The sequence below is a fragment of the Tenrec ecaudatus genome, unplaced genomic scaffold (assembly GCF_050624435.1).
Source record: "Tenrec ecaudatus isolate mTenEca1 unplaced genomic scaffold, mTenEca1.hap1 Scaffold_123, whole genome shotgun sequence".
In the NCBI taxonomy this organism is placed as follows: Eukaryota; Metazoa; Chordata; class Mammalia; order Afrosoricida; family Tenrecidae; genus Tenrec; species Tenrec ecaudatus.
The window spans coordinates 679632-707512 of NW_027457793.1; the positions used below are offsets into that span (position 1 = coordinate 679632).

Genomic DNA, 27881 nt, shown 5'->3' on the forward strand with positions numbered 1-27881 from the left:
ATTTTTTATTCTGATTTAAAATTTTACAGGGTAAATTGGTTTTATATTCATCAATTTGTACATTGACTGCAGTTCCCAAGAAAAACAAGCACTCTTCCCACTTCCGCCCTCCCTGTTTCCCCCCATAATTATTCATCGTTCTTTCCTGTCCCTTCCTGCTTTCAAGAGTTTTATCCATTAGCAAATGCTGTCCTTTTGGTTTTGAACACGTGGTAATATTGTGGAGTGTGTACCTCTCGAATGTTATTCTTCCTCTCCATGTCTGTATGTTTTTTGGCTGAAAGCTGAGTCAGAGGAGGAAGTACAATTTCTGGAGTGAAGCTGCTAAAGGACATTGTTGGGATTACAAGTATCCATCAGAGCAGTAAGCCTAGTCTATGATTGGGGGTTTTGTTCCACTTTGCACTCTCACTCTCCTCAGGTCCCTCTATTGTGATCCTTTTTGAAGTAATTAGCAGTGGTAGCTCGGCACCATCTAGTTTTTCTGGTCTCAGGGTTGTGGAGGCTGAGGTTTGCTGTGGTCCTTAAGTCGTCTGGACTAATTATCCCCAAACGTCTTCCATTTCCTTCATTCTTATTTTTTGTGCTGTCAGGGGGTAGGGGGTGGGGTGTAACAAAGAGCACGCAGGTGGGGCAGGCACTCCTGGCATTTGGGTGGGCACTCTACTGCTTGGTATAGCTGTGATCCAGAAATAGGAGATCCAACTCTCTTTTGGGCACTGGAAGCTGGAAGAGAAATGAGGTGCCTACGTGCCCTGGGAAGGTCTGGACGCTCCTCTTCCTCTCCCCACAGTGGTGGGTCATCAGTAGAGGGACAGCAATTCACAAACTGGGTAGCCACATTTTAAGTCACAACCGTTTGGCCCCACAAAAAGCCCAGGCCAAACTCTAGAGCCGCTTCCTGGGTTTTGAAAGCTTTGCTACACTTACACCATTGAAAAGTTTTCTCATTAAGAATTTTCTCATGTTGATGGATACCTGAGTGGCAGATATGATTTTCCACGTTTATGTTATGCAAAGGGCGTCTTTCCTGTGTGAAATGTCTGATGTGCTATGAAGAATCGTTTCTGGCTGAAAGCTTTACCACATTCACTACATACATGTGCTTTTGACCCAGTATGAGTTTGCTGATGAACAGTGAGTTCATTCTTCAAGATAAAGGTGTTCCCACATTAACCACATATATGGGGTTTCATTCCTGTGTGAAATTTCTGATGTGCTGTAAGGGATCGCTCTCGGCTGAAAGCTTTACCACACTCACTGCATATATAAGGTTATTCTCCAGTATGAATTCGCTGATGAGCAGTGAGCATATGCTTCCTGATAAAGGCTTTACCACACTCAGCGCACACATGGGGTTTCTCTCCAGTATGAATTCGCTGATGAGCAGTGAGACCATCCTTCCTGTTAAAGGCTTTTCCACATTCACCGCATAAATAGGGTTTCTCTCCAGTATGAGTTCGCTGATGAAAAGTGAGGTTCTTCTTCCTGATAAAGGCTTTTCCACATTGACCACACACATGGGGATTCTTTCCTGTGTGACATGTGTGATGTGCTGTAAGATATAGTTTCCAGCTGAAAGCTTTTCCACATTCACCACATACATGGGGTTTTTCTCCAGTATGAGTTCGCTGATGAGCAGTTAGAGAATACTTCCAGGTAAAGGTTTTTCCACATTCACCACATACATGGGGTTTCTCTCCATTATGAGTTTGCTGATGAACAGTGAGAGCATTCTTCCTGATAAAGGCTTTCCCACATCCACCACATACATACGGTTTCTCCCCAGTATGAGTTCGCTGATGAGCAGTGAGAACATTCTTCCAACTAAAGGTTTTTCCACATTCACCACATACATGGGGTTTCATTCCTGTGTGAAATGTCTGATTTGCTATAAGGGATTGTTTACAGCTTAAGGCTTTTACACATTCACCGCATACATGGGGTTTCTTTCTTGTGTGAAATGTCTGCTGTGCTGTAAGGCATTGCTTCTGGCTGAAAGCTTTACCACAATTACCACGTACATGGGCTTTCTCTCCACTATGAGTTCGCTGATGAGCACTGAGATCACTGTTCCTGGTGAAGCCTTTCCCACATTCACTGCATACACAGGGCATCCCTGCCACATGAGTTTTCTGATGTTCCTGGAGGTATGATTTACTGTGACAAGCTTTGCCGCATTCTAAGCATGTATATGGTTTTTGTCCTTTATGAGCTGTTCGACAATGTGCAGTGAGTTTGAATACTTTGTCGAATTCCTGCCCACACTGACTGCATTCATAGGTCTTATCTTGTACATCCTCACAGAGGAACCACTCCTTGATGAAGTTTTTCCCACATTTATTACCTATGCCTGGTTTCTCAACTTTGTCAGGTTCCTGATGCTGAATGCTTTGTGACTTCATCCTACTGGATTTTTCACACACAGAGAATTTCACTTCAGTACAAAATTGGTTTTCTTCAACAATCGAAAAAGTTTCCTCATCTCCACTGAGCACAATTAACTTCTTTATTTCGCTACTACTCTTATGATTTAATACTTGTATGATTAAATCTGGTTTTCCTATTTTTTCATGTATGCGAACTATCTCATAATTTTCGTTTCGAGGAAAATTGTTTTTGTGCTGATGAAGAATATTTTCCAATGTATTAAATTTATAGAACTGTTCGGTTCTGTCGACCTTCCTTCCATGTTGCGACTGATCGAGCAAATGATCAACTTTTGGGATCTCTATAAAAGAACAGAACATTGAAACTCTTCATTATTTTCATTTACAATGGAACCTTGAAAACACCCCTTGATTGATACAAGGTAGCTCTTTAGTGACAGCACTCTTAATGAATGCAAATAAAACACTATGCTTAATGTTTCTTGGACAATGGTGGAAATAAAATTGTGTAAACAATACAAATGGTAAAAGCAATGACTGTAGAAACCAGATTGAATGTGAAAATAATGAATGAACATTGATTTGGTAATTGCTTAAATAGGACCATGAAAATATTCTAAGAATGTAAATATATGCAAGACACTGAGACCCAAAGACGACAGGGATAGTAAGACCTACTAATTTCAACTGCTAGAGGTCAGTTGTATTCTCTCTATCAATCTTCAATGAAAGACAACTCAGTACTAGACAACGTTGGGAACGTGAAAAATGCAGAATGTTCCATTTTTACAGCTATTTATGAAAGGCGTTATGGTACACAAACATATTCCTTATGCTTATGTAGCCTGTATTCTAGTATAGTCCTGTGGTGGCCTTCATGCTGCTGTGATTACGGAAGCAATGACATCCGGTATTTCAAATACAAGCAGGGTCATCCATGGTGCACAGGGATTAGTGGAATCTCCAGAAATTCAGACTGGGAGGAGAACCTGTTGATCTACTTTTGGAACAAGAGCCCCTCAGGTTTTAACTTCCTTACGTACAGACAGCAGCAATGATGTGAATGCAGCAATGCTCTGGGACCTTCAGTGGGTGACAAGGCATGACTGAAAATGAGAATAGCTGCAAGCATCCACTAATAATTGACAGATGGAGTGTACGAACTACTATCAAGAAAAATTTGGAACCAATAGTGTAAATTAAATAAATGGAAATCTAATCTCAAAAGACTTAGAGGAGTATTTCGCAAAACTTCTAGGCAAAGTAAGGTCTCACATTCAAAGAAGTACACACTTTAATGTACTATCTGACACTTACTGTGGATGTGATAAGGTTTTATGCTCACTCACCTGAAAAACTGCACTATGGCTTTTTTCTAGTACAGACCACAGTTTTCTCCTTGTTCTAATTGGGAGAAAGCTTCTGTGGAGACAACTAGATAACCAGTTGATGAGAAATTACAGAACCTCAGACACCAAAATTAAGCTTAAGTTTGTGAAGTCTGCAAAATGTTTTATTTATGGGATAATAATGCTCAAAGCAACAAAGTATAGGGTGTTCTCTCAAGGGTAGAAGACTGTACCACTAACCTAGCACCATAACAAGAATGCAATGAGAATCGCCCTCTTTGAGAAAACCAAATTTTATGCAAAGATTTTAACACTTAAGGTAGTATTCTCCTCACCAATGGAAAGCAGGTTGCGATAGTTCTCCAACATCACATTCTGACATAATGTCTTCTGAGCAGGGTTCAGGAGCTGCCATTCCTCCAAGGTGAACTTTACAGCCACATCGTTGAATGTCAGCGATTCCTGTAGTTAGAGTAGTCTGTTTAATACAGTATTTTCTGGTTGAAGATTTAAAAACATATCTTACAGTAATAAAAACTATTCTATGACAGTGCATTCAACAATGTGTGGTAAACTGAAGATTTGATACAGAGTATTTGACTTTATTTTTAAATTTCAACTATAGCATGGAAAACAAGCCTTATTTAGAGAAAGATCTCCATGGTTCTGAGATACAAATGTTTTGAAATACATTTTCTCCAGGCCAAATAATGTGGGTGTGTGTTTCCCCCCGTAAACGCCCCCTCCTTGCCCAATCACACTCCATTAAGGAGCAGCCTTAAAGAAGCTATCACAGTAGAAGAATCATTTCTGGGTCTGGCTACTTCACTATGCCTGAAGGTTATCTGTAGATGAGAGCAATGAGGTACTACAGTCAAGCCACCATAAACATAGTAAACTCCTGGGCATGGCTCAGGGTGGGGATAGGGGGTTTGAGGTCAACTAACACTAGGTCCAGATGGTGACTTACCTCCTTGTTTACTATATTACCTGCTTATGACATTATCCATCAACTATGTATATGTTTAACTGTATGACATGCATGCCTTATCAATGATTTCTAAGCTACATTATATATATCCATTGAAAAATATACACCCATTTGTCTTCAGCGATCCTATCATGGAGGTGTGCAGTCAATGATATGATTTTTTGTTCTTTGATGCCTGGTAACTGATCCCTTTGGGACCACTCGATCACACCGGCTGGTGTGTTCTTCCATGTGGACTTTGTTGCTTCTGAGCTAGATGGCCGCTTGTTTATCTTCAAGCCTTTAAGATCCCAGTCACTATCTCTTTTGATAGCCGGGCACCATCAGCTTTCTTCACCACATTTACTTGTTCACCCACTTTGGCTCCAGCCGTTGTGTCGGGAGAGTGAGCATCATAGAGTTCCAATTTAATAGAAGAAGGTATTCATGCATTGAGGGAGTGTTTGAGTAGAGGCCCAAGGTCCTTCCGCCACCTTAATACTTGACCTATAAATATAGACACATAGATCTATTTCCCCATCCTCCTATATATATTTGCATGTACATGTCTTTGTCTAGACCTCCATGAATGCCCTTTGACTCCTAGCTCTTTCCTCCGTCTCCCTTGACTTTCCTCCTGCCCTACTACCATGCTTCATCGCCACCTGGGCTAGAGTATACCTCTTCTCTAAGCAACCTTACCCTTGATCATTTCCCACCAGGCCTGCCACTCCCCCTTCTCTACCATTTGGGGTCCCATATTTTTCCCTTGTCCCTGGGTTTGTTAACACCACTTCCTTACCCCCACTACCCCCCACCCCAAGTCCCCCCGGAACTGTCGGTCCCGTTGTTTTTCCTCCAGATAGTTCATCCAGCCTGTCCTATTCAGACAGACGTGTGGAGTCACTAACATGCACGAAAACTAGACAGAGGAAATCAAAGCAACAGTATACAACCAGACAACAAAACAACAAAAACAAACCACTGACAAAGAACAGAACAAAACAGTTCACAAGAGAAAAGCTTGTAGTTAGTTCAGGGATCGTTTGCTGGCCCTTAGGAGTGTTTTCCAGTCCAGTCTGTTGGGGCATCACGCCCTGGCCCCAAAGTCCACTTTCAGCATTCCCTGGGGACCTTGCCACTCCATTCCCTTGCTGTTCTGCTGCACTCCCCCAGTGATTTGCCTCGGTGTGGTGGGATCAGGTCAGGTGCAATTCCCACACTGTGTCTCCGGTGCTGTCCCCTGTATCGCCCTTAGTCACTGAGGGGCATCATGTCTCATAGTAGGGCCAGCCATGTTGTTCTCTCTGTGGACTGGCTGCTCTACTCAGGAACATCATCATCACGGCCTGGTGGGCCAGGCTGTGCTCTACTCTCTCCTCCTGCCCCTTCATCAGCTCCCGTGTGCTCTGATCAAATGTGTCCATCTCCCAGAGCTGCAGAGTCAATGTCGTCCTTTGGAACAAATTCTTTTCGGGGGAGGGGCAGGAATCCACTTAATTTATGGTGCTGGGGCCAGCCTCCCAGACCTCTCCACTGGCTCCCTCCTCCAAGCAAATGTGGTGAAGAAAGCTGATGGTGCCCGGCTATCAAAAGAGATAGTGTCTGGGGTCTTAAAGGCTTGAAGGTGAACAAGCGGCCATCTAGCTCAGAAGCAAATAAGCCCACATGGAAGAAGCACACCGGCCCGTGCGATCACGAGGTGCCCAAGGGACCAGGTATAAGGCATCATGCAAAAAAAAAAAAAAGATATGTGTGTGTATGTATGTGTATATATGTGTATATGTATATATGTGTATGTATATATATATCATATTAAATGAAGGGGGAAGCGCAGAGTGGAGACCCAAGGCCCAAGTGTCGGCCAATGGAGATCCCCTCATAGAGGGGTTTAGGAGAGGAGATGGGTTAATTAGGGTGTGAGGTAGTATCGATGAAGAACACAGCTTTCCCCCAGATCCTGGATGCTTCTTCCCCCCAACTACTATGATCCGAATTCTACCTTGCAGGGCTGGATAGGACAGAGGCTGTACACTGGTACATATGAGGGCTGGAGGTACAGGGAATCCAGGGTGGATGATACCTTCAGGACCAAGGGTGTGAGGGACGATGCTTGGAGAGTGGAGGGTGAGTGGGTTGGAAAGGGGGAACTGATTACAAGGATCCACATGTGACCTCTTCCCTGGGAGAGGGACAGCAGAGAAGGGGGGAAGGGAGACTCCGGATAGGGCAAGATATGACAAAATAACGATGTATAAATTACCAAGGGCACATGAGGGAGCGGGGAAAGGGGAGGGAGGGGGAAAAAAAAGAGGACCTGATGCAAGGGGATTAAGTGGAGAGCAAATGCCTTGAGAATGATTGGGGCAGGGAATGTATGGATGTGCTTTATACAATTGATGTATGTATATGTATGGATTGTGGTAAGAGTTGTATGAGTCCCTAATAAAATGTAAAAGAAAAGAGAAAAAAATGATTAGGGCAAAGACTGTACAGATGTGTTTATACACTTGATGTATGTATATTATGAACTGTGAAAAGAATTGTATGAGCCCCAATAAACTCTTATAAAAAAAAGAAAAATATATTCACTCTCTCAAGTCCTGTGCACTGCTGTCAGTGTCTATTTAATATTTCCCACAATCATTGTCACTCCTGTGGACCGCTGAGTGCTGGGGACACTCATACCCCAATAATAATGTACCCACTCATACAATTAGAATTTTGAGTAGCAGTGAAAGGATCTGAAAGAGCTAGAAGTAGTACTCAATACATAAAACGACACCAGTTTATATTGACAAACAAGTTTGCAGTACGCTGGGAAATGGAATCAGAGTCTTAGCATTGTTACCATTATGCAAGGCTCTGTACCTTCCGTGGCACGAGCTATCAGGCTTAGTTTACAGGTGGGAGGTCAAACATACCTCAGATCTTCTTACACAAGTCATTCCACCTACACCACTCTTTGTCTCTCTTCTGGATGTGATAATCCGTTTCTATGGCCACACAAAACTCATAGATCAAAGTTGTTTATTAATGAAAAAGGTACAATTCAGGATCAGGACCAAGAAGCAACAGATCAGGACCAAGATCAGAAAGCTCATCGACAAAATCTTTGACCTGCCATATTTCATCACATGCTCTTCAATGGGCCCCTCCTAGTTCTGTTGCCATTGGCTCGACCTCTGGAGCCCTCCTAGTCTTGCCTGGGCACAGAAGGTGCAAGGTTGGCCAAAGAAGCCATCATATCAAGAGCGAGAGGGAGGGAGAGAGAGAACTGCCTGCCAGCATGGTTGAGAAGAAACAGTGAGACATTGGCCTGTCACCTGACCTGTTGATTTGGTTTTGTTGCCATGGAGCCAGAGTTCAGAATGAATCCCTGGGTTGCCAGCTTCCAGAAATGCATGAGCCATGTCCTTGATATCCCTGCAACTAGGAGGCACCCATGTGACCTGATTTGAGAGTTTCCTCCACTCCAGGAACCAACAGCCTGCTGGGTGACCTTTCAATGTGGGTCCCTCAGCCCCTGCAACCTATTCTCTGACCGGATACTACAACTTCACCTTGTAGTGAAGTGGACTGTTGTCTGACCTAATGATCTGGTTCATCAGCCTTTGGAAACACATCCATGAGGACAAACCTTCAGGCTGACACCTCACTTATAGATTTGGGACTCACCAGTCTCCACATCCTGCAGACTTATTTACTTGATGGCTATTTGGTTTTGTGAGATGCTGGAGGGCAAATCATAGAATATCTTGAACCTCTACCTCATAGGGACTGGTCTACTGCTGCTCCTGCACAATGAACTGTAATAATCAGGGGTCAAGAGTTGTATCAATGGAGATAATGACCAGGGCAGAGGGACATAGTGACAGAGCCAAAGGTGACAGGTCCAGAAAGAGCTTTTTAGGCAAGATAGTGGGACAGGCAGGTAAGATCAAGAGAAGGAGATCCCCAAGGAGATGAGAGGAGCCTACACAGATAGAACTGAGAAATGAGCCTACCTTTAGGGCAAAATGTCTGAGAGGGACAGACAGAACAGGCCTGCCCTGAAGAAGAGCAGATTTGCCTACATGATTCTTCAATATGAATCCTAATATGTAGCCTATTGATTCTCATACCAAGTTATATTCTGCTACTTAATAAAACTTGTACCTGTGACCCTGGAATGTAATTTGTACATGGCCACTGCAACAATTAATGAGCTGAGAAGGAGAGGACTGTGGGAAAGATAACTGGTGTCAGAAGTGGAAAAGTACTGGAGGGTATCAGTATATTTAAGTTCTGCCTCACATGAATCAGGGCTGAGGCTGACGGTTAACTCTGTCCTACAACTATAGTTTGAGGAGGCGAGAAGCTGTCAACCATTTTAGAACTCCTATTGCTACAATGCCCATTTCAGAGGCATTAATGAGAAGGCTGCTGTTTGGGAGAATATGTAATACATCACCTCAGACAGCATGAAAGAAATTTACAAAGACAAAAATCCCATGGAATACTGAACTCTCCTAAAGAAGTGATCTTATTTGTCCTTAAACACTAGGCCTTACCTGGAGATCCCCTCACAGAGGTGTCCAGAGAAGGAGATGAGTCAGTCAGGGTGCGATGTAGCACCAATGAAGAATACAGCTTTCCCCCAGATCCTAAATGCTTCCTTCCCCCCAATTACCATGATTCGAATTCTACCTTGCAAGTCTGGATAGAGCAGAGGTTGTACACTGGTGCATATAGGAGCTGGAGGCACAGGGAATCCAGGGTGGATGATACTTTCAGGACCAGTGGTGTGAGGGGCGATACTGGGAAAGTAGCAGGTGAGTGGGTTGGAAAGGGGGAAACGATTACAAGAATCTACATGTGACCTTCTCCCTGGGGGGTGGACAACAGAAAAGGGGGTGAAGGGAGATGCCGGACAGGGCAAGATATGACAAAATAATAATTTATAAATTATCAAGGGCTTATGAGGGAGGCGGGGAGCGAGGAGGGAGTGGGAAAAAGAGGACCTGATGCAAAGGGCTTAAGTGGAGAGCAAATACTTTGAAAATGATTAGGGCAAAGAATGTACAGATGTGCTTTATACAAATTATGTATGTGTATGTATGGATTGTGGTAAGAGTTGTATGAGCCCCTAATAAAATGTTTAAAAACAAAAAAAACTAAGCATTAGCGTTGAGTCTGATGGGTTGTCAGGTCTCTTTGGGTCCTCCCTTGGGACATCTTTGCTCTGCTCTCCTTGCTGTTCTGTTGCATGCCCATAGTGTTTTGACTCGGTGTCGTGGTGCCAGATCAGGTGCAATTCCCAGTGTCTCCAGTGTTGTCCCCTGTAGGGCTATGGGTTATTGACGTTTCTCATGTCTCATAGTGGGTTTGGCCATATGGTCCTCTCTGTCCATTGGCTGCTCTGAGCAGGAATATCGTCCTTAAGGCTTGTGGGCCACGATGAGCTCCACTCTCTCTTCCTCCCTCTTCATTTGCTCCCAAGTGCTTGTATCAGACATATCCCTCTCCCTGAACTGTAGCTTCAGTGCTGTCCTATGAAGAAAATTCTTCTGGGGGGAGGGGAAAACACTCCTAAAGGTCAACAGAGAAACCTTGAACTATTTACAAGCTTTTCTTTTTGTCACTGTTGCTTTGCTGCAGGTCTATTTAGATAAGAGGGGCTAGATAAACTAGCTGGAGGAGAAAACAACGGGACCTACAGTTCTGGGGAGACATGGGTGAAGGGAAGCTGGGGGAAAGGAAGTAGTGTTACAATCCAGGGACAAGGGATCAACAAGTGATCCAATATCAGTGGAGAGCAGTAAGAGGACTTGTGGGGATTATCAAGGAAAATAAATGACAGTGGGACAAGAGGAAAGTAAAAGGAAATAGAGTAAAGAACTGGGAGGCACAAGGTATTTATACAGGTCTAAATACAGGAATGTATATACGTAAATATATTTACATAGGATTGGGATATAGACCTATGTGTATTTATTTATAGGTTTAGTATTAAGGTAGCAGATGGACATTGGTCCTCCACTCAAGTACTCCGTTAATGCAAGACCAGTTTGTTCTATTAAACTGGCATTCCATGATGCTCACCTTCCTAACATGATTGCTGAAGACAAAGTGGGTGCTTAAGCAAATGTGGTGAAGAAAGCTGATGATGCCTGGCTATGGAAAGATATAGCATCTGGAGTCTTAAAGGTAAATAAGCAGCAACCTAGCTCAGAACAACAAAGCCCACATGGAAGAATCACAGCAGTCTGTGTGATCATGAGGTCTGGATGCATCAGTTATCAAGCATCAAAGAACAAAAAATCATATCATTGTGAATATGGGGGGGAGGGGTACGGTGTGGGGACCCAAAGTCCATCTGTAGGGAACTGGACATCCCCTTACGGAAGGGTTGTGAGGAGACAAGCCAGTCAGGGTACAATGTAGCAATGATGAAACATGCAACTTTTCTCTAGTTCTTCAATGCTTTCTCCCCTCCCTATCATGATCCCAATTCTACCTTACAAATCCGCCTGGACCAGAGGATGTACACTGGTACAGATGGAAACTAGAAACAGGGAATCCAGGACAGATGAACTCTTCAGGACCAGTGCTGAGAGTGGTGATACCGGGAAGGTGGAGGAAAGGAGGGAGCAAGGGGAAACAGATTACAAGGATCTACATGTAACTCCCTCCCTGGGGATGGACAACAGAAAAGAGGGTGACGGCAGATGTCGGACAGTATAAGACATGACAAAATAACAATAATTTATAAACTATCAAGGGTTCATGGGGTGGGGGGATGAGGAACTGATGCTAAGGGCTCAAGTAGAAAGCAAATGTTTTGAGAATGATGATAGCAACAAATGTACAAATGTGCTTTTATGAATGAATGGATTGAGATAAGAGTTGTATGAGAACCCAATAAAATGAAAGAAAAAAAAAGAACAATGAATATGAGTTGAAAGATAATGACATCCAAAAAACCTTAGTGACGTATTATAGTCAATGTGATTCCCTTAGTTTTAATCCTATGACGAATATATTCCTAATCTTCTCAAGTCCAATGCTGAAGTCAGAGTCAAAGTTTATCTTTAACTTCTACTATTTCACATTTCTACTTTTCCAAAGAACCGAATCAGTATAATTCAGGTTACTACACTTCCAGGAGGAAATACAGAAAAGGATCACCTGAGTCTTGGTCATTTTCTTTGGTCTTTAGGACACAGCCGGCAACTGGGAAGCTCTATGTTTGTCTTATCTCGATCAGCGCGAATGATGTTCACAAACTTCAATCGCTCATGAGGACATCCCAGAAATAGTAACACCCAATCCAGGCACGTCTTCCTCCTCCATCTCAGCTGCTGGTGATTCAAAACCTGAAGGCTGATGGGAGAATACAATGTGAGTAATACATAACCCGTACATCCAGATGCTGTTACAGTTCTGTTTCTCTTCTTACACTAAGTCCCCAATACTGTTAACAGTTCCTTATTGAGTGACAGAAAACACGTGTGCACAATGAGCAATAAAATCTAAAATTCATACTTTTCAGACATGTGAGTAAAATATGACTTTAAGTAAATAGATTGCACAATCAAATATACATGTCAAAAAGAAGAAACAAAAAAGCTGGATCCCTACCTCACAACACACAAAATTATCAATTCTTTACTGTGTGACTCTGAAGGAGAATAAAAAATTAATGAACCTTCAAGATGATTATGTTAATTAAAGCATCTGGAACATTTTAAGTGGGTTGTATAAAGAGCTATTATAAACTGATGATTATTTTCTAGAGGAAATATAAATTGTACAATCACTTTAGAGACACTTTTAAGCTCATCAACAAGTAGAGTTAGATGGATAAGCAGGCAATGGGACACAGGAGAACGGCTCTACAGAGTTTCAGAGACTCTAAAGCCATGACAGACAGTTAGTGGGTTTGTACTTCTGACCATGAGGTTAGCAGTCCAACTCTTAACACATGTCAACACCAGGGCTTAATAGTAAACACATATCCATGGTGAGGAGGGTGTAAGAGGCCTGGTAGGGCTTGATCAAGGGCAATGTAACCTAGAGGAATTACTGAAACTCAAATGAAGACTTAGCATGATAGTGGGACAAGAGTAAAATAAAAGGAAATAGAGGCAAGAACTGGGAGGCAAAGGGCATTTATAGAGGTCTAAATACAAGAATGTATATATGTAAATATATTTATATGATGATGATTGAGAAATAGACCTACATGCATTTATTTAGAGGTTTAGTATTAGGGTAGCAGATGGACATTGGGCCTCCACTCAATAACTCCCTCAATGCAAGAACACTTTGTTCTATAAAACTGGCATTCCATGATGCTCACCTTCCCGACATGATCGCTGAAGACAAAATGGGTGCATAAGGAAATGTGGTAAAGAAAGATGAGGGTGCCTCGCTATCAAAATATATAGTGTCTGGGGTCTTAAAGGGTTGAAGATAAACAGGAGGCTATCTACCTGAGAAGCAACAAAACCCCCATGGAAGAAGCACAGCAGCCTTGTGATCACAAGGTGTTGATGGGCCGGGCATCAAAGAACAAAAAATTCACCTCATTGTGAATGAGGGCAAGGTGGAAAGTGGAGACCCAAAGTGCATCTGTAGGCACCTGGACATCCCCTTATAGAAGGTTCACAGGGAGGAGACGAGCCAGTCAGAGTACAGTGTATCAACAATGAAACATATAATTTTCCTCTAGTTCTTCAATGCTTCCTCTCCTCCACTATCATCATCCCAATTCTACCTTACAAATCCGCCTAGACCAGAGGATGTACAGTGGTACAGATGGAAACTAGAAACACAGGGAATCTAGGACAGATGAATCCTTCAGGACCATTGGTGAGAGTGATGATACGGGGAGGGTGGAGGGAAGGAGGGAGAGAGGGAGAATCAATTACAAGGATCTACATGTAACCCCCTCTCTGGGAACAGACAACAGAAAAGTGGGTGAAGGCAGACGTCAGACAGTGAAAGACATGACCAAATAACAATAATTTATACATTATCAAGGGTTCATGGGGTGGGGGGAATGAGGAGCTGATACCAGGGGTTCGAGTAGAGAGCAAATGTTTTGAGAATGATGATGGCAACAAATGTACAAATGTGCTTGACACATGGATGGACGTATGGATTGTGATGAGTTGTAAGAGCCCCCAATAAAACGATTTAAACAATAATAGTAATGACAGAACAAAGTGATGACAAAAATCACTGAGGAATTCCTGTGTCATTGATTTACACCATTCTCCTGGAGGTAAGCTGAATGAAATTCTCTAAGATCCACACAGCATGTCTTATGGCTCAGTATTTCCCAAACAGACTCAAGTGTGAGGGCAGCACACAGTTGTTCAGGTGTGAGTGACGATGTGCCTGTCAAAACTCGTGTAAATCATTTATCACTCTACACTGAGTGGTCAACTGTAAGAAAAGAGGATCCAAGCAGAGCAAATGATCTGTGAGAGTTGAATGGCTTGCAAGATGCTAAGAAGGTCTATGATCAATTGAATCAAGATGAAACTCCATGGGAAACTTCAAGGCTAAGTGTAAGACAGATTAAAGTTGAAGGTTCTGGTAGCTAGACAACAAAGGATTCACACAGTATGAATAAACACTTCACTTTTTCTGTTTGTTTAAGTTCAAGTTATTGGTGCAAACATGACAATGGTTGTGAGAGGACATTACTAACATTTTCTATCAGACCAGTAATAACCTGATACCAAGGACAGATAATAATACTTTAAGAAAACTGTAGACCAAGATTGAAAATGGATCTACATGAAAAAGTTCTTAAATATATTGGGAACTGAGTGAGACAACACATTAAAATAATTAATACACCATGATTAATTGGAATCTGTCCAAGAGTTGATTTAACATAAGAAAATAAGCACTGTGATATAGCAAATAATGCAAAAAATTAATGATCTAAATAGATACATGAAACATACCAATCAAAGGCTTTTCATGTTAAAAAAACACAACTCTATAAATCTAACACAAAACAGATATAGTTCAATATGTTAATATGCTAATATACATTCTTATTTTTTGAAAAGTCAAAATGTCACATTTAAAGGAAAGAGAAAAACCCCACCTCAGAAAAAGGACAAACATAGATATCCAATTTCATTACTGATATTAAAAAATGACTGTATGTTCTAACTAGAGCAATCACAATGAGATTTTTTTAAAGGAAGAAAAGGGGTTTCCAAAAATAAATTAAAATTCCTCTAATCATAAATTAATGATCATATCCATAAAATATTCAAGATATGCCATCAACAGCTAATAAATATAAAAACATAGTAAGATATATTTCAACACATAAAAATAACTTTTGGTACTTTGCTCACTAACCAATAAGTGCTAATCAAAAACTCCCAAACCATTAAACCTTACACCTTACCATGCTGAACATCCTCACAACACACTGATAATCTTTTAAAACACTGAACCCCTAACTACCGGAAAAGCTCCTTACCATCCGGAATGTCTATCACACTCTGAACATTCATTGATACCCACATCCAATGAAAAAAAATAAAACACCAGACACTCTAAAACTATCCTTATTCATTTAATCCCATTTTTAAAATCAGGAACACAGCTTTGAATATATTCTATTATCTGAATCCTAACTTTAAGATCCAATGTCTCAAATTCACAAGCCAAACTTACAAACACATAAACCCAACTCAACTCCAAATATAGGCTGTTAGGCAGGACAATCCTAAACATAAAGCCCTTTAAACTGTCCACTAACACCTGACTCTTACCTCATGACACTTTTGCTCTATTTCTATCCATTGACTCGCGTTTTTGAACAGGGAACATTATTCCCAGGATCTAGAATCCAATCTTACCTACAGACTCTGCCTCTAGCACTTTACAACCCTACACCGAACCCAAATCTAACCCATCAAGAAACTCACATTGCTAATTATGTATGTGGAACAGTCTTCTCTCTCAGATTTTACGTCCATGTAAGGAACTAACCAGGAATCACAAGCAAATTTCAGCAAACTTTTAAATCATTTGTGTCTGATTCACGGTAGTTGGCAAAATAAAGTGGCTTATAAATGTTTATATGTGATAAATAGTATGTCCAAGGGCTATCACAGGTCTCTTGTGGATCTCCCCTCTACTGTGTCCTGGCCTCAAGCAGCCTTTTCTGCCCTTACACAAATGCAGGGATGTGTTAACCAGTAAGCAAGGTACCGGAGCGTTCAGTTGTATTTATTTACTAATTTGTAAATCTCAGTTTCAAAACCCATGTTAAATAAGGCATATTTATTACTTGTTATTCTGCCATCGTCCCCTCCTGCTGCTCACTCCCAGTGGACACTCATGTCACAAGAGATGTAGGAGGGAGAAAATTTAAGGTGCATGCATTGAAACCACTGTATCCATGTTTCAAAACTAACACTGGCCCAGACCTAGGGAAAGGTCCAGAGAAAGATTTTGTTTACCCCCTCTACCAGCGTTAGCTGATGGCCCTAACCTATTTGGCTCCCTGCGTCCTTTTGATTGGTGTGAGCCAATAACTTAACCACACAGGACATACTGCAAGTGGGGCTCTATCTTCACCCCCATACTTGAAACGTGTCAATCCTATGGACACCCTGTGTGTCCAGTGACAGGAACTCCCCCTCAGAGCACACTGGGGTTCTTCACTCATGGAGAAGTAAGTCCTCAAAGACTGTCTCAGGATAACAGCAGCAGGCCAACCCCTCTCTGACCTTCCCTGTGAAATGCTGACCAGGCTCCCTGGGCACATGGATATCTCAATAAACTCTGCAGTGAAAGTGAGGCCTTGGTGTAGACAAATCAGCAAATAAGAAGTCACTAGTGGATGTTTCAAAATCCGGATAATGGCACAGGACTGAGTACCTTTGAGCGCATTCCCAGAGGCTTCAAGAGGCAAAAGGCAGAGTTCCTCCCTGAGCCTGTCATACATACCTATTGGCTGAGGGTACCTGGCCTAGGATAAGGCCCTCTGCCCAGGTTCCAGGATCTGTTACCTTCCAGGCAGCACAAAACATATAACCAAGAACGATCTATTACCTTCCCACACATCATAGCCTGATCTAAGACCCACATCTGCCCCCATTTCAGCACCTCGAATTATCTGTCTCCAGGCTCACCTGGGTTCCGAGCACAAACTGGGAAGTAAAGGGGTGGTAAGGGACAGATTAAATGGTGATTACCCAGAAATTACGTCAGCATGATCAACAAATCAATATAATTTATTCTCCAGTACCTTGCTTATTGGAACAGCCATGCTTGGGTTAGTCCAGATGAAGATAGAGTAGACCCAAGGTTGATGACGGTAGGTTGCTTCTGGGGGGTGTTCTTAGAGAACACTGGGCAGCATTGGGAACACCTTTGATCGCAGACACACACAGGAAACACTAAACAGGTAGCAGATACGAACTACACCTAAGCGAAGCCGAGTGAAAGTAAGAGACCATGGAAACTATTTAACATCAAATAAGTGTATACTCATGACTCTGGAGGAGCCTAGGGGAGACTTGGGGCAGCCTCAGAGCTGTGCCCCCTCTGCATTCCTCTTCAGTAATCACTGATGTCCTGGGTGTGTCAGGCTCCACGGCAAGGCTTGCAGTGGATTGCCCAATATAACCTGATGCTTGTGCTAAGAATATGCAGGCTCCAGGAAGAGCTGACTGACCAGTTACAGAGGTGTCAAGGATGAGCTATAACTGAAAATCCATAGCTGGAATGTGGGACATGGCCAGCTAGCACTGTGTGAGACACAGTGAGGGAAGTCAGTGTGAACCCAGGGACAAACCTCACCTTCAGGAATGGGCTACAGGGATGTTTATGATCAAGTGAGCACAAGAACTAGGCTCTGAGGCAGGGAGAGATGGGTTGTCAGGGTGGGTTTCCTGTTGTAGTCTTGGAATTCTCAGTTTCCCCAAGAAAACATCTCTATTTGTATGATTATGTTGCAAAGCCCTGAGATCTATGAATTCATCTATCGGGCTTCCTTAGAAGTTAAAATAATCTGTATGTGAACTATTTGTCTTTAGAGATCATCACTTCGGTCAGAGCCAGTTTTCATTTAAGAGAAAGTATAGAAATCGATGACCAGAAAAGAAGGTGTTACCTGCAGGTCTGAAGGGAGGGATCTCCCTTAGGTTGTAAACAAACCCTAGAAAAGCAGCTGCCTTAGAGGAGTGCTGAACGTGTCTTGTAATTCTGCGCCTATCTCTCATAGCTGTGAATATAACATGTGCAATAGGGAAATGTTACTGTCCTACAGCAAGGTCACAAGATCTACTCCAGCTCTATGAAGGTTCCCTAACAGCTGTGAACACCCTTCAAACAGTGAAGACGTATGTGTACTGACTGATAGACAATGAAATTGCAATAATCAAGCTGTACTCTAAACCCATACCGAAGAGACGGGCACACAATTGCAAGCGAGTTGCCTTTCAGAATAAAACAAGTCTTTTAAACATGATTGAAGAAAATACAGCATGATAAAGATTACAGCATTTAACTTACAGAAAAGGACGTACAAAATTATTGAGATTAGGACCCTGAAACAAGGAATTTCTTTCCACCCATTTTATGATGAATCATGGATTTAGAGTCCTATATTTTTCTGTAGTGTTGAAGCTACTTATATACTGATGAATTTGTGAACTAAAACAAGGAATTTCTGTGCACATAGTGACTACATAGTTACATATATAGACACATATATGTATATGATACATACACATGTATTGAACTGGACAGCAGAAAGGGTTGATGCACACTGCAAAACTAAAGTTTAGGGACTGGAACACACCGAGCCATGGATGCTCCAGTTAGCATTGGACCCATGGCGTCTGGGTTGGAATATTCTCTTGATAAAGTTTACCTTTTTTAAAAATGTTTTATTAGGGGCTCATACAACTCATCACAATCCATACATACATCAATTGTGTAAAGCACATCTGTACATTCATTGGCCTCATCATTCTCAAAGCATTTACTCTCCACTTAAGCCCTTGGCATCAGGTCCTCTTTTTTTCCCCATCCCTCCCCGTTCCCTCTCCCTCATGAGCCCTTGCTAATTTATAAATTATTATTTTGTCACATCTTGATCTGTCCGACGTGTCCCTTCACCCCATTTCCTGTTGTCTGTCCCCCAGGGAGGAGGTCCCACGTAGATCCTTGTAATTGGTTCCCTCTTTCCAAACCACTCTCCCTCTACCTTCCACGTATCGCCACTCACACCCCTGGTCCTGAAGGTATCATCCGCCCTGGATTCCCTGTGCCTCCACTCCTATCTGCACCAGTGTACATCCTCTCTAGTCAGACCTGCAAAGTAGAATTCGGATCATGATGGGGGTGGGGGAGTTTACTTCTTAATGTAAAGCTCTTCCTTATGCATATGTCAGTGTCTATAGTTTTATTGTCCTAGACAAGCTAAGCTAACTAAGGTCCCCCCACCACACTGTGTCATGATGGCGAAAATGTGAATCTGACAAGCTGCTCTTGGAGAAAGGCACATCACAAGGAAAATCTGAAAAGATAACCAACACTTCCCTGACACCGCGTCAATGCTCTGTTCCTCTAGGTCTGTGGGTTTTAGGTGGGTGTAATTCTATTTCTAATAAAAGAATCATGGTCACCTTGTAAAAAACATAGAGCACTTGCATGGAACAACACACATATTCTCTCTGCACCAAAAGTCAACACTCACATTTCTAACATGTAAGGACACTTAGTAGACTCAGTGACACTCGATGTCACTAGTATGATACAAAGAGCCTTATATTCATGGGGGAAGCATGACCTGCATGCTCCTGAGCGGAGATTGCTACACCTGTTCATTTAACAAGGTATTCCCATGACTCAGTCCATATATAGAGTAGCATCACTGAGTAAGACATTTGTCTTTTCAATGAAAATACTCATGCCTACTGAGGCCAGGTTTCTAAGTTTCCTTCATCACATGTCTACAGAAGTTTCCTCTAAGAAAGATCCAGCTAGGGTTAGGGTTAGGGTTAGGGTTAGGAAAAAAAAAAAAAGAAAGATCCAGCAATGCCTATTGTCCCTAGAAGTCCACGGCCACCTGTTCAACCGTCACGGTGTCAAAAAACATCCCATCTATCTGGTTCAGCAAGGTACCATTCACTGCAATATGTGAAAAGGGAGAAGAGGACAGTTCTGGGAAACTGGGACTTCACATGGCGATTAGACACAGGGGTCTTGTTCTATTAAGGATCACCATCAGGGTTTAGCTGGCAGCCTCATCCCTTCACTCCCTACACTCACTTCCTCACTAATGGCATGCTATCCCAAGGACTGCATTCTTCTAGCACAATGAGCTTATCTCCGGACAGTTTGTCTGTGACCAAGTGCAAGCTAATTCCTCTCTCTTTTTATGGTTCAGAAAAGAGAACAGTCAGATCACATAAACCAGACAAATGATCAGAAACATAAGCCTCGAGATTTATATCCCCTCTTCCACTGGAGGGAGGAGAGAAATTCACCTCCTTGCACCAGACCACCCAGAATATTTATCAGAACATGAAGCACAGGGTGAAAGCAAGGTAACAACAGGAAAACACTGCAGAATTTAAATTTTTCCTTGTAACTCTTCATTAGCCACTGGAGAGCTACTGATGTGAACCAACAAAGTAGCAACCCAAAGCCCTGAATTCATGGTATTCTCTTGGATGAAGAGCTGGCATATTACCTACTGAAACAGGTCATTATTTGGGGGAAATTATGACATTTTCTATAGTGTTTCCATGTTACTCCCCTACTTTTCAGTCACTCTATGGTTGCACATTTGTGTATTTTGTACCTTCATGGAGAGACTAGGCTATTGAAAAGGGAAATAGGGCGACAGTGAAAGGTAACAATAGAACATAGGTATTCGCAAAACTTCTCCCACTCTGAGACGTAAAGCTACTGTCATGTAATTATTATGGACTGCTCCCGTCAAAAACGACCTGGATCCACACATAAATACACACTAAGCTCACAGGATATACTGACAAAAGAGCACAATATGTGAAGTATCATAATAGCATGCCCTTTGTGATAGGTAGGTTTATTGTGCCAACCTGGCAAATGAATGTGTGGGAGTAATTGAAGGGCAGAGATAAATGGTTTTGCAAGCCTCGCCTTTCTTGTCTCTTGCTATGTGATGATCGGACCAGTGTGTGGCTGCCTTAGCTGGTTCTCTGCCTCAATTTGCAAGCTACACTACCTGTGGGACACCTAACCTGTGGAATGTGTCGCTGTAGTTTGAGGCATCTTCAAGACTTACTTCGCCACGCTACTGGAGTGCACATCGTTTGGGCTGGAGACTGTTGGACCCTGTCATCTGGCTGTTGGTGACCTGCCTTGCTGTTTGCTGCCTGTGGCTGGACAGTCTGAATTGTTCTACATGGGACTCAGCTGTGTGCTTCCTTGACTTGCACCCGGTGGCCCTCAAGACTGAAAGGACTGCCAGTGCACTAACTGTCTATTGGAAGTGAGTTGCATGGAGCCATTTGTATTGCTGTGTAGATTAATTAGTTGTTTATTTCTTAGGTTATCTACCTATATAAATATACATAAAATCCTAAGGGTCCTGGTTTTGTTTCTCTAGAGAACTCTGTATAACATACCCTTCTTTTGGCTGATTGGCAAAAAGTAGTTAAGATTTCAATTTTCTTTTACTTTGACTGAATTTCACTGTATTTAACTGTTAAACTGTGCAAGGACTTACACACCAGGCTTTGAGATGGGCCACTCCAAGACTTTTTCACATTTACAGATCATGGAAAGCAGACTAGCTGAACATGATGACCGCTAGCGTTCTCTCAGCCGTGAGGCTGGCCTCTATGACTTGTCATACTTTTGTTACCACTTTTTTCAGGAGAGACCAGTCCCTGGAGAAGGCCATAATGCTTGGTAAGGGAAAAGAGAAGCAAAAAATAGAAAGGCCTTCAACAAAATGGACAAACACAGGGGCTGTGACAATGGGCTCAAACATGGGGACATTTGTGAGGATGGTGCAGGACAGGGCCATGCTTCGTTCTGCTATAGTGTTTTAGGTGTTGGAGTGGACACGATGACACCTAACAACAGCATAGAAAAGGCTGTACTTTGATGCTAAAATTTCACAGCACAGCTATAATGTACAGTGACACGAGTGGCCACGGTCACTCTACAATTCTGCTCTGACAGTGGAATGTAAATGTCAATCCAATTAGCCTCTCAAAAGTCTCATCCGCACAGTGCACCAAGTGACGTATTTTAAAGCCTTCACAAGTCTAAGTTCCATTCCTTTATGATGAACAAAAGCCACATGCAGTGCTTTTGGGTCAATTCTAACCCATTCTGAATATAAAACAGTGAGTGAAACTGCTCAGTAGTGTTTCCAAGACTCATTCTTTATGGGCGCAAACAGCCTCATCGACCTCCCTTGATGTGCCCGGTTTGCTTGAACCACAGAGGCCATGGTCAGCAACCAATCATTTACACCAATAACCAGTAGGGTCTCTCACACAGCATGTTCATGGTAACAGTGCATTTATTCCGCAACCACAATTTTGAAGCAATTTCCAAAAAGATTTAGCCACATTGGCTCATTTAGTCCTCTTGTGTCTTTTAAGCAGATGTTCTTCTCAATAGGATACAGCTGAAGAAAGTCCCCAACCAGTAAGTACATTTCCGTAGTGCTCAAATGGGGAGTTGTTGAAACAGGTCGGCATGCAGGTCCATGAGTGTACAGCTAAATGCCTGGCAGCTACATTTCCGTTCATATGCCATGAGTTTGTTAGTCTGTCAGTCATCAGTTACAGAGGTGATCTGGAGATCTGTGTAGTACGAATAGGAGATGGAAAAAACAAACTATTGAATTCAGATAACTGGAACTCATTTTCCCCAGAAAGCCATGAGTGTCAGACAAAGACAGCTTACCTCAGGCCCATATATCCGGCTCTTTCATTTATTAGATTGATTGAGATAATATAAACACCAGGCAAAGCAGATACAACATTGAACAAATCAAAACAAAACAAGGCAAATATGTTCTGAGAGGACACACCATTCCAAAGCCAAGAGTTCTACCCTGGACATGTGAGGTGGCTATGAGTTGAAAATGAATCCACAACAACTAACAAGAACAAAAACACAAGGTCAATGGACTTAACTTTTATGAGAAATGCAACAGAGGTGGAATCTATGCAGTAACACAATCATGTTTACATGTCGTGAGCTAGTGTAGGGAGAAACAAAAATGATCACTTTAGGGAACAGCAAACCCTGGCACGATCAAGATTTTAACAACATGGGAGGGTCCTGTGATGAGTTTGCAAATGCTCAGATTTCAGTTGCTCAAAGACTTCAACTCTCAATGTACAGGCTGAAGGAGTCAAAGAGCGCCCAGGTCTTCATGGCCAGGAAAGGGAAGCTCCATGTTCACTCACCAAATGAAAAGCTCATTAGCAGTAAGAATACATGGAAATGCCCACACTGGAAAAATAAAAAGAGCATGAAGACACACTAGCAAGAAAATAAAACAAAACAAGCAACAGTTAATAAGAAATGCAAATGGGGGCTTTCAGGTTTATGACCAAGATGTGAAGAGCCCAAATTCACCATTCCATTCTTAAAGAACAAGGCACGGTTTTGTTCTGTTGTATATTAAAAAAAAATCACTGTCATTGAGTCAATTCTGACTCAAACCATCCCTACAGGGCAGAGTAGCACAGGCCCTGTGGGTTTCTGAAACCGCAATTCTTTAAAGAAATAGAAAGCCTTGTCTTTCTCCTGGGGACCAGTTAGTAGTTTTGAATTGCTGAGATGTGTGGTGAGGAACCCAACGCATAACCCACTGCATGGGTGCATCGTGTCGTTCTAAAGTGGGGAAACTAGATGGCAGCTAACAACCAGAAAGCTATTCTTTTCACTGCCTCTAATGAATTCATCTAGTTAGGACCCAGAGCAAACTTCTGTCCTCAAAACAGGGGGAAGGACACACAGGCACTCTCTCAGCTGACTTCTACAGTGAAATCATTCCGCGTGTCTGCTTATGGGACACTTTTGTTTAGGGGAGAGCTTCGTCCTCTGTGCTTAGTATTCGAATTAATTGAACTCATTGATAACAGTGATTTGAAGGATGTGATGGAATTAACCAAGGGATTAACCAAGAGTTTGTTGATGGAATTAACTAAGGAATTAACCAAGAGTTTGTTCCTGGAGGAGAAAATACCAGACCACAGGGTATCAGGAGGGAGTGTACTTCACATGTTTTAAGAATAGTTAAGCCCCAGGTTGCCCAAATGAATTTTAATAAGGATAAAGGATGTCAGAAAGGTGTGTCATTGACTCATCAATGAAGATATACAAAAAGACTGAAGTCAATAAAAAGGTAGCATTTCCAAAACAACTCTCCTCCACAAATAGATCAGTTCCCAAAACTGTTGCAATTTTTTTTGCACTTCACAAGAGTGCACAAAAATGTGAATCTAACTGCATTTAGTGTCAAATATCCAATAAGTGGTCAAGAATAAGCCATTGACTTGTCCACACAGGACTGCCTGCCACCACATCTGGTCCAACTCACAGCAGAGCTATCAGAGTAGAACTCCCTATGGGACTCCCACGCCTGTACATCTTTACTGGAGCAGGCAGACTCATCTTCTGCGCATGTCTGCCGAGTTTGCACAGCTGCCCTTGCGGTAGCAGCCCAATGTTTAACCCACTGTGACAAAGGGGTGCTTTTGTTGATATATTCCACATACAATAAAGTACCATTGTAGTAACACATGAAAGACCAACAGAAAAAGAAAAGCTGCCCCAGAGAAAACACTCACCAATTTGTAAGGGAAGCTAATTCATGACACATCAGGAAATACAGGGCTCTGACATTAAGCACTCACACTTCAAGATGTAGATCCTTAAGTGGAGTCCCGAGTAATGCGACCAACTGAGTGCTCAGCTATCAAACAAAAGACTGGAGACTGAAGGCAAAGTAGCAGTACCTTAGAAGAAATTACCCAACTTCTGACATTAGCCACTGAAAATATTACGATGAGTTTTACTCTGAAACCACATATGGTCACCATAGGGAATCATATGTTAGGAAAAATGACTGCTATTTATCCAACTGTTATCGAATTGAGATACAGGAGCTCATTGGTAGCCAATCATTCATGCCATGAATTCACAAGGGGCTTTCAAAAAGGTCATGGAAAAATGGAATAAAGATGATGCAATTTATCCATGAACCTTTTCAAGCTGCTGCAGATCTATTCCTAAGAGATTATTCTAACAGTACAATATTATGCTAAAGAGAATAATGTAATAAATCTTTTTTAATTCCTCAAATACTGTACATCTTAAAAATCTTTAGGATTTATCTTCCATGAAAACTCAGAAAGAACATTAAGCTATTTACATATAACATCTCTATTGAAGATCTATTAAAGTTGATATTAATTTTATGCTGTAGCTACTGTAAAAAGTCCAGTTCAGTTACAGTATATCTGTATGATTCATATAAAAACTTGATAGCTGAAAATTAACAGAATGACTTTATTTTTCTGGGCACTGCAAATTTTACAAATTCAACTGTGTGGTTTCTCATGTTATAGTTCGAAACTCAACTTCACTTTAGTTTTGAGTTTTCCTTCTCTGAAATATTTCCAACTGATACAGGTTCTGGCTTTTCTAATTGTGTGTATGCGCACACATGGGTATCTTGCTTTGTTTTTGATGTCCCTGAGCATTACAGATGGTTACCATGGATAAGTGTTCATGGAGCGATTGGAAGTTTGTGTCTACTCAGAGTCTCCAGGGAAGAAAGTCTGGGTGATGCACTTTGAGAAACCAGTCACTGAAACCCCTCTGCAACAGTGCTGTGCTCTGACACACATGGAGTCTGCAGGAGTTGGTGCGGATTTGATGGCATCTGCTTGATTTGGTTCATTTCTAAGGGGAAAGAAATGGATTCTGGCTTCATTTGCTACCCTCAAGGCTGGCAGTTCAACCCCACCAGCACATCTGCAAGAGGAAAATGAGGCTGGTTGCTCCTGTGTTGATTTTGATCTCAGACACCTACAGAGGAACACTATGAGTCAGAATTGACTTTGTGGCAGTGAGTTTGTTTTGGTGGGTCAGGGACAATGAACTTTTCCAGGTGGCATAAACAGCTTGCACTAGACTGCCCCCCTGAGGCTTCAAGGGGTAAACAGCCTGCATTACTGTGGAAGAACAGGAGATCTGCTTCCACCAATATGATGCTCCAGAACACAATGGAATTGTTCTACTCTGTAACACGACGTAGCCACGAGATGGATTTACCTCCATGACACCTAACCAAAGGGGAAATTGAACATGATCACATATGCATGTCTAAGTATGCACATGGATGTCATGTTGAAAATATGACCAAATCAAAATAACAAAAACAATTCCCATAAAGAATCACCATGTCCATAATGAAAAACATGTCAGCGTGGCCTATCTAAATTAGTCTGTGAAGAAGCCCTCCTGCTCCAGTGGTTACAGGACTGGCAGCTCCTTGAAATGAAAGCAGTTGTGTCCCATGAGGTGGCCATCTGGTACCACGTGGATTATATTCTAGAAACAATAAGGAGGAGTTTAAGGTGCTATGGCATCACTCCCAGAATCCACTGCAGTGCAGAGGGTCACACAAACCTCTATCAAGAACACTTTGATAAAAGGCTAGCGCATTCCAGCATTACCATGCAGTGGGGGCATAGAGAAAATGGTAGCTTATTTTAATAAGATCCTCTCTTACGATATGTAAGAGTTATATATCTGGAAGTTATCTTGTATTAGAAATAATTATGACACATTTTAAAATGAGGAGCTATTAGTAGGACACAGTTCTTACACAGTAAATTCAAACAAATTGGAGAACCAGTTAACATATGAAAAAATAATTCAAAAGGAAAAAAGAATTTACATACTTAGAATTTGGTTCCAAGAAACTTCTATGCAGGTCTCAAGATTACTCAGGTCCACACCGAAAAGGTCCAAATGAAAAGCTTTCCTGGAGCTGGCCGCACTCCAAAGCCCCCTCTGCCTGGCGGTCATATTAGCTACGATCTTGCTTCCCGGGCAGAAAGCACTCAATGGAGGTTTACTCTGTGGGGAGATTGCAATCTCTGTGAGGACTTAAACTATGCGGGGATTTGGGACCGTGCTGCGATGGTACCATTTTGCAAAGCAAGGTGCTGAGAAGTTAAACTCTTAGTAAGGCCACTCTGGGGTCCCCATGCTCTCAGGCCCGTGACCTGACACGGAAAGGACCGGCCCCAGGAAGAACCCACGCCTTTCGGGAGGGAGGGGTGAGGGTGCAGGCGGAGCTCTGAGCAAGAAAAGCGGCCAGAGGACTCCCGGGCCCAGGGCAGAGGCCTGTAGCCAGCTCCGAAAGGATTTCACTGGAAATGTCCCAGGGGCTGGCGGCGACCTGGAACACTGGCGGACGGGGTGCGGGAAGCGTAACGTCCGCAGGACCCCGGACACAGCTGGGGAGCCAGGCCTGCGGGGACTCCGCACCTGGGCTCAGCACAGAAACACGAAACTCACTCACCCGTAGAAACACGTGGGACGCTCACTCGGATCTTCTCAGGCGGAGGAAGTGGGGTCCTCAGGAAATTGCATCACGTGGGAATAGAGGGGCGGTGCCTGGAGATAATGGGGGAGTTGGGGAGGGCGGGGCCTGGAGGTGAGGCTCAGGGCCCTGAGTGGCAATGGATTCATTCATTCTTAGTCTGGAAACCCTGCTGAAACCTGTCCTCTTTGGGAGGCCCTGCTTGCATTTGGGACGCGTTTGCATTTGAATCACAACAACACACAAGCCCAGACACAGCGGTGGGTGGAAGGCATGCTTCCCAAGTGAGAACTTCCGCAAGAGACAACTCCAGCTGCTAGGACCACAGACCCACACTAAAGGCGTCTGATGCCATCTGCTCCCCTTGACCATGTCTTTCCTGGGTTCCCCCTGAACGCTCCTCAACCACCCAACTCGAAGAGGCCCGAGCCTTGTAGATTCAAGAGCCACAATAGGAAGACCCTTCACAACCTGCTTCATCCTCAGACACGGGTTTCAGGCTCTGCTCCCAGTGCCTCAGCACCCAGACTCAAGGCTCCTTTCCCTTGTGCATG

The 27881-nt window shown here is 42.7% G+C and overlaps 1 protein-coding gene across 6 annotated transcripts; it reads right to left on the bottom strand.

Moving 5' to 3' along the window:
* Nucleotides 1-14: 14 nt before the first annotated feature.
* Nucleotides 15-27372, bottom strand: LOC142436013 (uncharacterized). Of its 6 annotated transcripts, XM_075539988.1 has the most exons (5): nucleotides 27307-27372; nucleotides 26681-26858; nucleotides 11880-12074; nucleotides 4075-4201; nucleotides 15-2731 (listed from the first exon to the last, which is right to left on the bottom strand). In XM_075539988.1, exons 3-5 carry the CDS (start codon nucleotides 11892-11894, stop codon nucleotides 1275-1277), a joined length of 1599 nt encoding a protein of 532 aa, XP_075396103.1. In that variant the 5' UTR covers nucleotides 11895-12074; nucleotides 26681-26858; nucleotides 27307-27372; the 3' UTR covers nucleotides 15-1274. The 6 variants fall into 6 exon arrangements, 2 of the variants coding, with proteins under 2 accessions (XP_075396103.1, XP_075396104.1); XM_075539989.1 differs by lacking the exon at nucleotides 26681-26858 and having other exon boundaries at nucleotides 27307-27356; XR_012781714.1 differs by lacking the exons at nucleotides 15-2731; nucleotides 4075-4201; nucleotides 11880-12074 and adding an exon at nucleotides 22255-22558.
* Nucleotides 27373-27881: the final 509 nt, after the last annotated feature.